We start from the raw sequence: 14,667 nt of genomic DNA on the forward strand, positions 1-14,667 counted from the left end.
TGTGATTTACAACAGGAGAAGACAGACACATCTCACACGTGCCACAATCACGTCATTAACAACTAATTGTTCAGTTCTGTTTTGTACACACTGCGTGGAATGTTTGAAAATGCGGTTGTCACAACCTTCATTTTTCAGAATTTAATTCAGTTGTAGAATGCAGTTGTCACTCCCGTATTTTACAGAACTGTGTGTGTACATTTTAAGTCTAGGCCTTCAGTGCGATTCATGTCATTAAGAAAACACAATTTCACAATGAATAAGACGCTATTTCTATCATACATTATGTGGCAGTCAAATAATAATACCAACTGACATTTTAAAAACACGTCCACGCACGAAAGCCAAAACTTGAAACGACACTTAATGTTCAAGCAAGCCTAATTTTAACTGCAGCATGACTGTTTTGTGAAATTAATGTCAAAAATCATAATTGAATCTACCAAGGAGGTCTATAATACCTTCATTGAATGGCTGTGCTCCTCGTAATCTTGAAATGTAATCTGAATATCAATATTTGTGAGATATATTCCATCCAAACAGTTTTTAGGTTAAATGATCCTCCGTTTTAGTTTTTGTCATTGGAAAATAGTGATCTGTGACATTCTATAATGTTGGATATTAAAAATGTATTTGTTAATGGGGGATCTGTGTACCCAGTAAAGCATTTAGATATTTTATATATATATATATATATATATATATATACATATATGTGATTATGTGTTTTATGCATTAGGCTACATATAACCTAATTTGAGTAATACATACTTTTAAAAGCTATTTGTCTGGTACTTTTAGTGGCTCACATATACCAGTAACAGAACATTGGATTATTTACAATAGCTAATTTATTCCAATGCATCTGAAGTTATCCGTTAAGCCATACACGTCAAACTTTTCAGTGAAAAAACCCAGAAAACCAGAGGCTGAGACACCTTTAACGTTGTCTTGAATCAGTCTTTTTGTTTGCATGCACATGGTGTGTAATTTAGAGTATTTCCACGAAAGCTCTTGCTGATTAGAGAACAACTGCACCTGGAGATTTTATCTGTACAACCTCTCGATTATCGAATATTATATCCCAGTATTTATCTTTATAAATCTGGAGAGGACTAAAATGAACGTGACAGTTCGAAACCGAAAGTTGTTGTGCAGGGCAGGCTTGGACGCACCAGGAAACGAAGTCAAAACGACGCCATACAAAAGGGTGGAAAGGTTGAGTCATTTTCATATGTTAAGGTAATATATCGCGTGCTGTTTTTATCGTTATTGTGTCTTTCTTGAAATATCGTATCAAAGATTTTGAGCAGATGGTTCATGCAGAAGACTAACGAAACAGACATAGAATAACAAATCAGTTAGAAGACACGTTTATGATAATATAAGACTACACTTTGGCACTAAAATGAAACAATAAACTAACATTATGGCACATGAAACGGCCATCTTTCAAGGAGAAATGACAAAAACTCTACTGTGATCTTGAACGATTAACAATGAGCACGATTGTAGAAACACCTGTGGCGATTGTAATGATGTTTTTGTGCAAAGAGTTGGGGATTCATTGTTCTCGTTTTACAAAATAAGACTTATTTCATAAATACACATTTAGACCTTATTCACTCTAGCGCCATCTTTGATTTTGATTGGGAATGAAAACGAGGCTGTGAGGGATAGGCTTACCATTTCTTCAATGGACTGTACTGCAGTTTAAAGTGTTTTTGGATTGTTTCGTGGACAAAACATTGATAAAATATCTGTCCAAGAACATTCAGTATACAAAGAACTCCAGACAACATGAGTTGTGGAAAATCAGATGTGATCTAGGAGCTTTATACAGCTTTATACCATTAGTGCCATTGAAGAGACGGAAAGCCTCGTTTTCATTCCCATTAAAAATAAAAAATGGCACCACTGTGAATAAGGTCTTACTTCAAGTGACCAATCTGAATGACAGTGATATGCTCCGGAGGGATTGCAATTTTGTCACCTGTTTCTTTATACATCAGTCTTATTTTGTACTCTATATTAGATGCACAGACACATCTGACAGGCCATGGACAACGAGGAGGGCGGCGTTGACGGAAAAATTATCCCGTATAAGGAAACAAATATGGAGGACTCTGTTCCGACCCAGAGAGCAGTATCTCCAGAACCCAGCTGTGTGTCTATGAAGAGTAACAGCTCTATGATAAAACCTCCTGTCTTTAGTGATGAAACAGTGACCTCTAACCTTAGGTGAGTGTGATCATGTGATATGTTTAATGTTTAATGTTTTGTTTAGTGTAATATGTTGGTGCATGTTTCCCTGGCTGATATGATGTTGTTATTTACTCTAAACTGACACCTATTGGAGTGGATGCAGCATAAGACCAAAATAAAAGTTTTCAGTCACCGATTGAGAAACAGTTGCAGACAGAGCTCCAAAAATGGGCGAGAGCTTCAGATCGCCAGCAAAGATATAGGGAGCCCCTTACCCAACTCTTTCCCTAACCCTAAATGTCTGTGGAGGTGTCACCCCCTTTTTGAGTTGGCACAACCCCCTTTTGGAGTAACCCCATCCCCTTTTGTAGAAACCACACCCTATTTTGGAGATTCCGCCCCCATTTGGAGATCTCTGGCCTGCAGCTATACCTACTTGCACTGATTGCAATGTTGATGCACATTTGTCAAAAATGATATATCGAAATTAAGTGTGTACTGTAGAAGCCTACATCATGTGATGTCAATATGGCGCTTCGGTGAAAATGCTCCCAGCACCATGTCGATGTACATAATTGTACATAATTTTAAACATAGTTGTCAAAAATGTTAGTCGTTTCTTTAAGTGCAAATATTTAGCAATTAGCTAAAAATTTCAGTGCACCTTGAATGTGGGAATCTGTAGACTGACTAACAAGTAATGCACAAAGTGTAGGCTTTATACACAAACTCAAAAACATGAACCCAAAATGTATGGAAATGAGATCATCTCACGTTGATGTCAGTTTACAATCTCCAGGTGCAGTTCTTTCCTAATCAGCATAGGTTAAGGATCACATCCAGTAGTTTACTACCATCAGACTTGAGGCCCCATGTACCAGTCATTTTAAACAGAACCGTTATGCAGCAACCTTAATGGTTAGATTTGCTGAAGCTTTTAGACTAATGAGAATTGAGATATCTCAGGACTGCTGCAATTATTATACCACAGTGTAGACTAGTTTTGAAGTTCTTGCTTGTTTGACTTCCATTGAATTCAAATTGTTTGGAAAATCAAGATTGTAAAAACATGTACAGTACTGTGCAAAAGTTTAAGGCACTTGAGAAAAAACATTGTGAGGTGAGGAGGACTTAAAAAATAATTCCATTAACTGTTGTGCACTAAACACAGAAAACAAAATTAAATCAGTATTTGATGTGATCACAAATTCACTTGTGCACAGTTTTTGATGGCAGTTGGCAGGTAAGGCCGGGTGTACAAGGTGTGAGTTCTGACACTCGGGAGGTCGTGAGCCCCTGATCACGTTACCCCCCGAGTGTCCCCACGTTAACTGTGCCCCTGCACAGTTAGATAATCGTACAGATGCAGTGGTACACGACATGACTTTACGACCTGGGAATTCCGAAGCAATCGCATGAGTTTTCACACGATTTATCATTACAATACATAAAGCCAGAGGAGGACTTTGCTTTAATGCCTTGCAACTTGCGATTTAGAAATAAAAAAGAAGACTGTCATGGCCAGGGGCTGCATTAGCTGAAAACAAAAACAAAACAAAAAACAAATATGGATTATTATTACAAATGCTGTCCGACATTTGACAGAATCAGATTTCGAAGGGAGGCTGTGTGATTCCATGACTGCATACATCAGTTGTCAGTGTGTTGCTGCTGCCAGTTATTTAAAAAAAAGTATTATTCCTCTCACATGATGCGAGCCGCGACCACACGAGCACCATCGATTTCCATGCAATCTCTCCCGACTCTCCCGGTGCTGTTGGCTTGAATTCGTGAGGTGAGTGCGGTTGAACGAGCCGATTTAGCGATCTGTCTGAAGTTGACCAATCAGGAGAAGGTGTCACAACTCACACGATCAATGAAAACAATCTTTATCACTCTGATGGACAAAGTTTTTAAATTTCCATCATAGTCTATTTTTATTAGTAAAACTTGCATTTGTTTCAGTTCTAGGGCTACATTTAGGGGGTTATGTATGTAGCATCTGTTATAATTGTATATGCACACAAGTGGATATGTGACGGATTTTTTTCAACTCCCCAAGCTGTCTGGTGAAACCAAGGACTTCTAGGTTGAAAGTTCTACCTGTCAATCAAACGCTGCACTAAAACAAGATTTTTAAACTTTGCTCCGTTCGGCTTTAAAGCGCATTTACATGGACAAGACCTCACTGATCTTCTTCAGAATGTCTGCTATCAACATTCAAGCGGTGACACAGATGAGAGGGACGTAGCCTACATCAAACCTGAATAATACAGGTAGCCTACAATAACTCAGAATTCTGCACTAAACGTCATATTTGCGCTGAAGTTAAATCCAAGTATAACTGGCAGGAACGGTGCGTGAATTTTCCACACTTTCTTATTAATCTTGTAAATTTTGTGCAATTTATTATCATGCAGTAACTGGCAGCAGCAAAGCACTGACGTTATGATTAATGCAGTCATAAAATCACACAGCCCCCCCTTCGAAATCTGAATCTGTCAAATGTCGGACAGCATTTGTAAAAATTATCCATATTTTTTTTAAATCAATAGATGAGTTTTTAGCTAATGCAGCCCTTGGCCATTCCAGTCTTCTTTTTTTTATTTCTAAATAAATTACAAGGAATTAAAGCAATCTCCTCCTCTGGCTTTTAATGATAAATAGCGCAAAAATTCTTGCTATTGCTTCGAAATTTGCCAGGTCATAAAGTCATGTCATTTACCACTGCATCCGTACGATTATCAGATAATCTGACTCGTACCGTGTGCAGGGGCTCACAACATGCCAAATGTCAGAACTCGCACAGTGTACACCCGGCTTAAGTTGTTTCAAGTATCTTGGAGAACTTGTCACAGTTTTTTAAAGGATTTATGCTGTCTCAGTTGCTTCTGTCTCATCATGTAACTGACTTAATGATTTTGAGATCAGGTCTTTATAAGGGCTAAACTATCTGTTACTATCTGTCATTAACAGCACACAATTTCACTGGATTATTACACTATGTGCAAAAGGAGTGTTTGGAAATGTAAAATTGATATTCCTGCACACACTAAAGCAGAAGATATAAAATAACCGTGTAAAGACAAATGTTTTGTTAAACATCTAACATGCCTAAGACATTTGCACAGTACTGTATGCTGCAAAAAGAAGCCTACTAATATATTAACACTTACAACAAAATGTTACCAGAGTGCAGACACAGAGAGCAGCATCTCCAGATCCAAGCTATGTGTCTATGAAGAGTAACAGTTCTATGATTAAACCTCCTGTCTTCAGTGATGAAACAGTGACCTCTGACCACAGGTAAGTGTGATCAGGTGATGCATAATTCTGTTTATATATAGGCAATATATATGAAAAACAAATATAAAAGATTTCATACATAAGGTCTCTATGGGAGACCTTATGTTTGAGCCAGTGGAAGTGCTACACTAAGATTGTGTTATTAATATACACACTTTTAGTGTGTGGACAGGCTGCTGTCATTCGGATCTCCCTTTAATGATTTCGGGCTAATATTGCTAAAGTTATGTTTATGGTCACTCTTCATCTAAGTTAAGTTATTCTCTTAAATTATTTCCAGACAGCAGACCCAGAGAGCAGCATCTCCAAGAGCAGCATCTCCAGTAACAAGCTGTGTGTCTATGAAGAGTAACAGCTCTATGATCCTGAAACCTCCTGAGTTTAGTGATGGAGTTGAAACCTCTAATTTTAGGTAAGACATTTCTTCATATCAAGCTGATGGGGAGTGGAACTACCTAATAGCTGATTTAGAATGGCTACATCCACACTAATACATTTTCAGTTGAAAAATTCTTCCTAAGAACCAAATGTGCAGAATCAAAATTCTCCACAACCGGCAATTGAATTTCTCTCTTTTTCTAACTCATCCTAGGCCATTTGTCTGATATGTATGAATTTGCCATGCATTATCTAGACACCCTAATGACAAAAAGTTATGAAAATAATTTTGACTTGTCAAATGGTTTTGCAGATATAGACCAATGAAATTTGGGTGTGGCACTCAATGACTAATTGACCTATGATGCTAAAAGCAATTTCCAAACTTAACATGGAATATATAGACATCAGGACATTATGATGATGCATGTCAAATTGTGTTAAACTCTGCCCATTGTAGGCACTAAAACTAAATAATAATTGTATTGATTTGGGATGTCAATATTCCATCAATGTGCTGTGCCACTTGATTTGGTTGATTTATAAAGTTAGTAGTCTATTTAATTTGTTTTTAAAAAGCAGTATTCAGGGCAATTTTATTATTTTTTTCCAAGGTTTTCAATCTTTTGTTTTCTTATTGTCTTTGTAGGGAAGAGAAGGAGACTGGAGACCAGCAGAATGATTCTCATCATCCAGTAAATTATGTCCTTCAGAGAGTCAAAGACACTCACAAAACCAGCATGAAGAAGAAGTATGAGAGCCTATATGAGGGAATCAAACTACAAGAAAATCAAACCCTCCTGAACAGTATTTACACACAGCTGTACATCATAGAGGGAGAGAGTGAAGGGGTGAATCAAGAACATGAGGTTTTACAGATGGAGAAAACACCAAGGGCACAACCCTTACAAGACACTCAAATCCACTGTAATTACATTTTTGATCCCTTACCTGAACCAGTGTGTAAGGAGGAGAGAAAAGGTAAAATAAAGACTGTTCTTACTAAAGGCATCGCTGGAATTGGGAAAACAGTCTCTGTGCAGAAGTTCATTCTGGACTGGGCTGAAGAAGAAGCCAATCAGGATGTAAATTTCATGTTTGTGCTTACATTTCGTGAGCTGAACTTGATTAAAGATGAGCAGTACTGTCTTCACAAACTTCTTATGGACTTTCATCCTGAACTTCAAGATCTGGACTCAAATGTATTTGATGAGTATAAAGTTGTGTTCATCTTTGATGGTCTGGATGAAAGCAAAATTAAACTGCAGTTTTCAGACTGTGACAGAGTTTCTGATGTGACTGAGACTTCATCAGTGGGTGTGTTGTTGACAAACCTCTTCAAAGGAGAGCTGCTTCCCTCTTCTCTCATCTGGATCACCTCCAGACCAGCAGCAGCCAATCAGATCCCTTCTGAATACATCAACCGTCTGACAGAAATCCAGGGATTCACTGATCCTCAGAAGGAGGAATATTTCAGGAAGAGAATTAGTGATGAGCATCAAGCTAGCAGAATCATCTCACACATCAGAAGAGCAAGAAGCCTTCACATCATGTGCCACATACCAGTCTTCTGTTGGATCTCAGCCACTGTGCTTCAAAACATCCTGAAACAAGATGACAGTACAGAAATCCCTAAAACTCTGACTGAAATGTACATACACTTCCTGATTATTCAGACAAATATGAGAAATCAGAAATATGATGAGAGAGAAGAGAGAGATTCAAAGAAACTCCTGCAGTCAAACAAAGAAATGATTCTAAAACTGGCTGAACTGGCTTTCAAACAGCTGCTCAGGGGAAATATCATGTTCTATGAGGAGGACCTGAGAGAGAGCGGCATAGACATCACTGAGGCCTCAGTGTATTCTGGCATTTGCACTGAGATCTTTAAGGAGGAATCTGTGATTTATCAGAGAAAAGTCTACTGCTTCTTACATCTGACCTTTCAGGAGTTTCTTGCAGCCTTTTATGTCTTTTACTGCTATGTACATAATACTTCTGAGACCTTGAAAGTTTTCGATTTGCTTCATCATTTGCATAAAGGAGTACTGGATAAAGCCCTAAAGAATGAGAATGGACGGATGGATCTTTTCCTCCGATTCCTGCTGGGCATCTCACTGGAGACCAATCAGAGACTCCTACAGGGTCTACTGACACACACAGAGGACAGCTCGGAGAGCATTAAGGAAACTATAAAGTACATTAAAAACAGAATCAAAAAGTGGAAAAACACTTTCTCTTCCGAAAGATCCATCAATCTGTTCCTCTGTCTGCTTGAAATGAATGATCAGACTCTGTATAGAGAGATTCAGGAGTTTCTGAAATCAGAGAAACACTCAGTGAATAAACTCTCTCCTGCACAGTGTTCTACAATATCCTACATACTTCAGATATCAGACGAGGTGCTGGATGAGCTGGATCTTAAAAAATACAACACATCAGAGGAGGGTAGAAGGAGACTGTTACCAGCTGTGATGAACTGCAAAAAAGCTCTGTGAGTATTATTTTCAATTTAAATTAAATTCATGTATAATGCTGTTAACTATTAATGTAATGAAACTGGATATAGACTCATCTTTGATGTTTTTGTCTTATTTACTAATGATGACCAAAAGGAGAGTAAACTGTTCTTTCTATTCCTTTTTAGTGTATTTATACACAAACTATTGTGCCTTAGTTTTATTATAACCAACTCTATGAAAATTGTGTTTATCTTTCAGTTTTGCTGACTGCAATGTCACTGATCAGTCTTGTGAAATTGTTGCCTCAGCTCTAAAATCACTAAACTCTCCCATGAGAGAGCTGGACCTGAGTAACAATGACCTGCAGGATTCAGGAGTGAAGCTGCTCTCTACTGGACTGAAGAGTTCAAACTGTAAACTGGAGATACTGAGGTATGTACAGTAGAGTCTTCACAAACTTCTGAAGACTTTAATCCTGAACTTCAAGATTTCTACTCAAAGATTTATGATGAGTGTGAGGTTGTTCATCTTTGATGGTCTCGATGATAGCAAATTTAAGAGTTGAAGAGTTCAAACTGTAAACTGGAGATACTGAGGTATGTACGTATCTATTATTATAAGTTAAAGGTGAATTTATGTGACTCCAACAGCACCAAATGAATGTGCAAAAAATAATGCCTGTTTTCAAACAGGTTTCACAAACACTTCCCCCATTCTAAACTAACACCACTGTTTGTTGCTATTATGTGCCACTCAAACAAACAAATGTTTTGAGCAATGTTTTGAAAGCTCTATTGTGTTTTAAACTTTTCAGGGAAATCAAATGACAAGTGGCTTATTTAATTTTCTCTCCAAATTAAACTGGGATAGGAGAATGTATTTTAAAATTGAAAAATGTATATACATCAGCTTGAACATTCATTGAAAGTTTAGCCTACTTGTTTCTGAATTCACATGCAGTACAATGAAATACAACCCCAATTCCGAAAAAGTTGGGACAGGATGAAAAATGCTAATAAAAACAAAAATGTGTGATTTGTAAATTATATTCACTCTTTGCTATATTGAAAGCACTACAACTACACATTATATGATGTTTTACCTTGTGAATTTCATTTTGTTTTTTTAAATGTACAGTAATTTCAAATCAGATGATTGCAACAGGTTCCAAAAAGTTGGGACAGTCGAGTGTTTACCACTGTGAAGCATCACCATTTCTTCTAATATCACTAAAGACACAAGTTTGTTAAGTTAAGAAAGTGGAATTTTCCCCCTTTCATCCATTATGCAGGTCTTCAGATGCACAATTGTATGGGGTCTTTGTTGCCGTATAGTGTGCTTCATAATGCGCCACACAGTCTCAATTGGAGACAGATCAGGACTGCAGGCAGGCCAGTCTAGCACCCACACTCTCTTCTTATGCAGCCATGCACATGTAATCCCGGCAGCATGTGGTTTGAAGTTGTCCTGCAGTAAAATGCAGGGACGTTCCTGGAACAGATGGTGCTGAATGGCAGCATATGTTGCTTCAAATCTTTCTGCATTAATGGTGCCCTCACAGATGTGCGAGTTACATATGCCATGGGCACTGACACACCCCTGGCCCATACAGACACTGGCTTTCAGACCTGACGCTGATAACAGCTTGGATGGCCCTTTTCCTCTTTGGCCCATAGAACATGATGGCTGTGTTTTTCAAAAACTATTTGAAATGTGAACTATTATTATTATTCATGTGTTTTGAAGTTTGATGGCTTTTGTGAGATTCACCCATTTAGATTTATTTACTGTTTTTGTGTTTAATTGATACAAGAAAAAAAACACTCTAAATCTTGTCTCTCTGTAGACCATCTTTTCTAATGAACACGGCCTATAACTGTTGTGTTGATGTCTGTCTTTATAGATTATCTGGCTGTATGGTGACAGAGGAAGGCTGTTCTTATCTGGCTTCAGCTCTGAGATCAAACCCTTCACACCTGATAGAGCTGGATCTGAGCTACAATCACCCAGGAGACTCTGGAGTGAAGCTGCTCTCTGCTCTAAAGGAGGATCCACTCTATAAACTGGAGATACTCAAGTATGTTGCATAGCTGTGATTGTATGTCTTGTACAAACTAAATTATGTACTGTACAAAATATTGCAAAATAACTGTTGCTTTATTCATTTTGATAGATTAAACGAGAGGTTGTCATGATTAAAACTGTCATGAGTAAACCAATGATTAATAATGGTTATTTAATAATTTTTAATTATTTATTTTAATGTAATGTTGGAGTGAGGAGGAAGATAGTTAAACATAGCTAAATCAGTTTACAGATTTAAAAAGCAGCGCACCAGTCTCATGTAAAACATAAAACTCGCCTACATTTGTTTTGTAATGATTGTAAAACAAATGATTTGACTAAAATGAACCGTAATCAATGGCAATAGTGAACAGAAGATCATAGCGGGAAAATAATGCTCTTATTTTATACTGGGGCTGCACAAAAAATCACGATTACGATTATGGCTGCCACGATTATGTAATCGTGAAAACTGACAATTACAGCATTCAATTTAAGTCTGCTCCTGTTGCGTCAATGGTTTCTATTTGTAATGTGTTTTTGCAGCGGTTGAGTATTCAAACCAATCACAAAGATGTCCGTTGTGCATTGAAATGGCAATGGCCAACCAGAGATGTTTAAATTAGTTCTCTGTCCTTTAAGTAATGACAACTGATCCTAATGCACAAGTTTTAAACCATCTGAATGCCCAGATGCTTGCTTTGTTTCACCTCTGTTCACAGTGGCACACACAAATTAATACTGAAGAAACATCACCTGACACTCGAAAAGAAGCTGATGAACAAAAGTGAAAAGCACTTTGGAATTATTTTGGATTCATTGCATATTGCACCGCTCACTTTGAACATAGATGGTAAATACACTGCAAATGAGCAACAGAACAAAACTAAAATGCTCCCGTTCTAATCAAGGCATAGTCAAGGCATAAACGCGGTGTAAGTAATTGATTTATTATGCTGATTAGACAGCTTTGTTTTTAATGAGAGCTTTCACGAGAGTGCAGAACTTTGTGCAGAGCATCAATGAGCTTGTGTCAAAATGCAGGTCTCAAACAGTGTAAACCTGCAGTGAGTGACAGCAGTCATAAACTTTCCATCCATGGCATTTAGCGCATCAAAATAAAGCTGATGGAAACGCAAATTATCGCTAAAATTTCACAATTGTCGACATAATATTTTTCCATTTAACTCTAGCGCATAAACTCAGATGTCACGAAAAACTGGTTTGGAAACACTTTGTTGGCAATTAGCCAGTTAGTATCTGATAGGAGGTGTACTGAATTGGAGGTGTACCTGTGGATGTATTTTAAGGCCTACCTTCAAACTCAGTGCCTCTTTGTTTGACATCATGGGAAAATCAAAAGAAATCAGCCAAGACATTAGAAAAATGACTGTGGACCACCACAAGTCTGGTTCATCCTTGGGAGCAATTTCCAAATGCCTGAAAGTACCACGTTCATCTGTACAAACAATAGTACGCAAGTATAAACACCATGGGACCACGCAGTCATCATACCGCTCAGGAAGGAGACGCATTCTGTCTCCTAGAGATGAACGTCGTTTGGTGCGAAAAGTGCAAATAAATCCCAGAACAACAGCAAAGGACCTTGTGAAGATGCTGGAGGAAACAGGTAGACAAGTATCTATATCCACAGTAAAACGAGTCCTATATCGACATAACCTGAAAGGCTGCTCAGCAAGGAAGAAGCCACTGCTCCAAAACCGCCATGAAAAAGCCAGACTATAGTTTGCAAGTGCACATGGGGACAAAGATCTTACTTTTTGGAGAAATGTCCTCTGGTCTGATCAAACAAAAATGTAACTGCTTGGCCATAATGACCATCGTAATGTTTGGAGGACAAAGGATGAGGCTTGCAAGCCAAAGAATACCATCCCAACCGTGAATCATGGGGATGACAGCATCATGTTGTGGGGGTGCTTTGCTGCCGGAGGGACTGGTGTACTTCACAAAATAGAAGGCATTATGAGGAAGGAAAATTATGTGGATAAATTGAAGCAACATCTCAAGACATCAGCCATGAAGTTAAAGCTCGGTTGCAAATGGGTCTTCCAAATGGACAATGACCCCAAGCATACCTCCAAATGGCTTAAGGACAACAAAGTAAAGGTTTTGGAGTGGCCAGCACAAAGCCCTGACCTCAATCCGATAGAAAATTTGTGGGCAGAACTAAAATAGCGTGTGCGTGCAAGGAAGCCTACAAACCTGACTCAGTTACACCAGGTCTGTCTGGAGGAATCGGCCAAAATTCCAGAAACTTATTGTGAGAAGCTTGTGGAAGGCTACCCAAAACATTTGACATAAGTTAAACAATTTAAAGGCAATGCTACCAAATACTAACTGGGAATGTGATGAAAGAAATAAAAACTGAAATAAATAATTCTCTCTACTATTATCCTGACATTTCACATTCTTAAAATAAAGTAGTGATCCTAACTGACCTAAGACGGGGAATGTTTTCTACAATTAAATGTCAGGAATTGTGAAAAACTGAGTTTAAATGTATTTGGCTAAGATGTATATAAACTTCTGACTTCAAATGTACATGTGTGTACCGAATCGATATCGTCATATCAAACGATATGATACAATTACATTTTTTTTACACCCCTAGATCCCCTAGGTTCTCTAATGATTTTAAAACACTGGACATTTTTAGACATATATCAAAGCAATCGATTTCATAAATGTAATGGTGTGTGCTTGTGTTTTTTCCAGTTTGGATCATGGTGAACATTTCAGAATCCGACCAGGACTCAAAAAATGTAGGTCCTTTTTGCTCCATGCACACACATTTATTACATGGCTCTCTGCATAACTTGTTTCTGATTGGTCAATAACTGCATTCAGCTGTCAAATATTTCTGTATAATGATGATTTTTCATGGCAATCAGTTTCCTGCGTAGCTGTGCTCTTGTTCTGTCTCTTGTATCACTCCACAGTCTTTCTATAAAATAATTTCAATTCAAATAAATATTTTGTGTCCATTTATTTCTTTATTTGGTAAGTGGTCATGTAGTAATTAGGGTAATGTACTGTCAGCCAGTCATTATCGCAAAATAAACCCCTTCCTTGTGATACAAGACCATTTGGCTTTGTGTTTGGGTTTATTTTGCAATTATGACCAATTGACTGCACACTATCCCTAACATAGTTGTCATTGAAAGTCTGATCTCTCTTCTAATGTATAGATGCCTGTGATCTCACACTGGATCCAAACACCGCAAACAATCATCTCTCTCTGTCTGAGGGGAACAAAAAGGTGACGCGTATGGAAGAGGAGCTGCCTTATCCCGATCACCCAGAGAGATTTGACTGCTTTGAACAAGTTCTCTGTAGGGAGAGTATGTCTGGACGCTTTTACTGGGAGGCTGAATGGAATGAGAGGGGCGCTGGTTTATCAGTCACATATAAAGGAATCAGGAGAACAGGAAGTGACTGTAGGTTTGGCCTCAATGAAATGTCCTGGAGTCTCATCTGCTTTGATAACAAATACTCTACCTGGCACAGTAATAACAGAACTAATTTAACCACCCCTTCGCCCTCTTCTAACAGAGTAGGAGTGTATTTGGATTGGACAGCGGGCATGCTATCCTTCTACAGTGTCTCTGACCCACACACACTCATTCACTTAGACACTTTCCACACCACATTTTCTGAGCCCCTCTATGCTGGATTTAGGCTTTATCCTGACACTTCACTTTTTCTATGTCAGACTGAAGAGCATAATGTGAGGAACAACTGAGATGGCAAATTTTCTCTGTCTCACTGTTACATCCTTAAATGTGATTTATGTATTTATTGTATTTATTAGTCTTATATGCTTTGTTTGCTAGTTGTGTCAGTGTGTATCTGGGTGTGTTGTTTGTTTTCTTGTCTTCTGTTCCCATTCTGACCAGTTGGCTGTCTTCTCCACATTTGCTCCATCAGATGCTTGTGTCTTATATAACCTTGTCAACTTATTCATAATGCACATTTTATTTCTTAGACACTGAACAATGAAAATACTCACTGAATAATTATTTCAATTTTCTCCCCCATGGGAGTCTATGGCAGCCCTTTTAAAGGGGGATAGTTCACCCAAAAATTACAATAAGTATGACATTCTTTGTTCTGAAGAACACAAATGAAGATTTTTAGAAGAATATTTCAGCTCTGTTGGTCCTCACAATGCAAGTAAATTGTCACCAGAACTCACAAGGTCCAAAAATTACATAAAGGAGGCAAAAAAAAC

General features: G+C 38.0%; 1 protein-coding gene across 1 annotated transcript; it reads left to right on the plus strand.

Moving 5' to 3' along the window:
- The first annotated feature begins 2,059 nt into the window (after positions 1–2,059).
- LOC127449755 (NLR family CARD domain-containing protein 3-like) lies at positions 2,060–14,454 on the plus strand. The gene is made up of 8 exons (XM_051713280.1): positions 2,060–2,241; positions 5,398–5,511; positions 5,792–5,923; positions 6,539–8,383; positions 8,610–8,783; positions 10,255–10,428; positions 13,152–13,198; positions 13,625–14,454. Exons 1-8 carry the CDS (start codon positions 2,060–2,062, stop codon positions 14,176–14,178), a joined length of 3,222 nt encoding a protein of 1,073 aa, XP_051569240.1. The 3' UTR covers positions 14,179–14,454.
- The last annotated feature ends 213 nt before the right edge of the window (positions 14,455–14,667 follow it).

The sequence above is a fragment of the Myxocyprinus asiaticus genome, chromosome 13 (genome assembly GCF_019703515.2).
Source record: "Myxocyprinus asiaticus isolate MX2 ecotype Aquarium Trade chromosome 13, UBuf_Myxa_2, whole genome shotgun sequence".
NCBI lineage: Eukaryota > Metazoa > Chordata > Actinopteri > Cypriniformes > Catostomidae > Myxocyprinus > Myxocyprinus asiaticus.

Bases quoted from the DNA above. Each gene is read 5' to 3' on its own strand.
- LOC127449755 (XM_051713280.1), top strand. From the start codon at position 2,060: ATGGACAACGAGGAGGGCGGCGTTGACGGAAAAATTATCCCGTATAAG. The intron at 2,242-5,397 runs GTGAGTGTGATC...AAATGTTACCAG, and splicing joins ACAGTGACCTCTAACCTTAG to AGTGCAGACACAGAGAGCAG. The intron at 5,924-6,538 runs GTAAGACATTTC...TTGTCTTTGTAG, and splicing joins GTTGAAACCTCTAATTTTAG to GGAAGAGAAGGAGACTGGAG.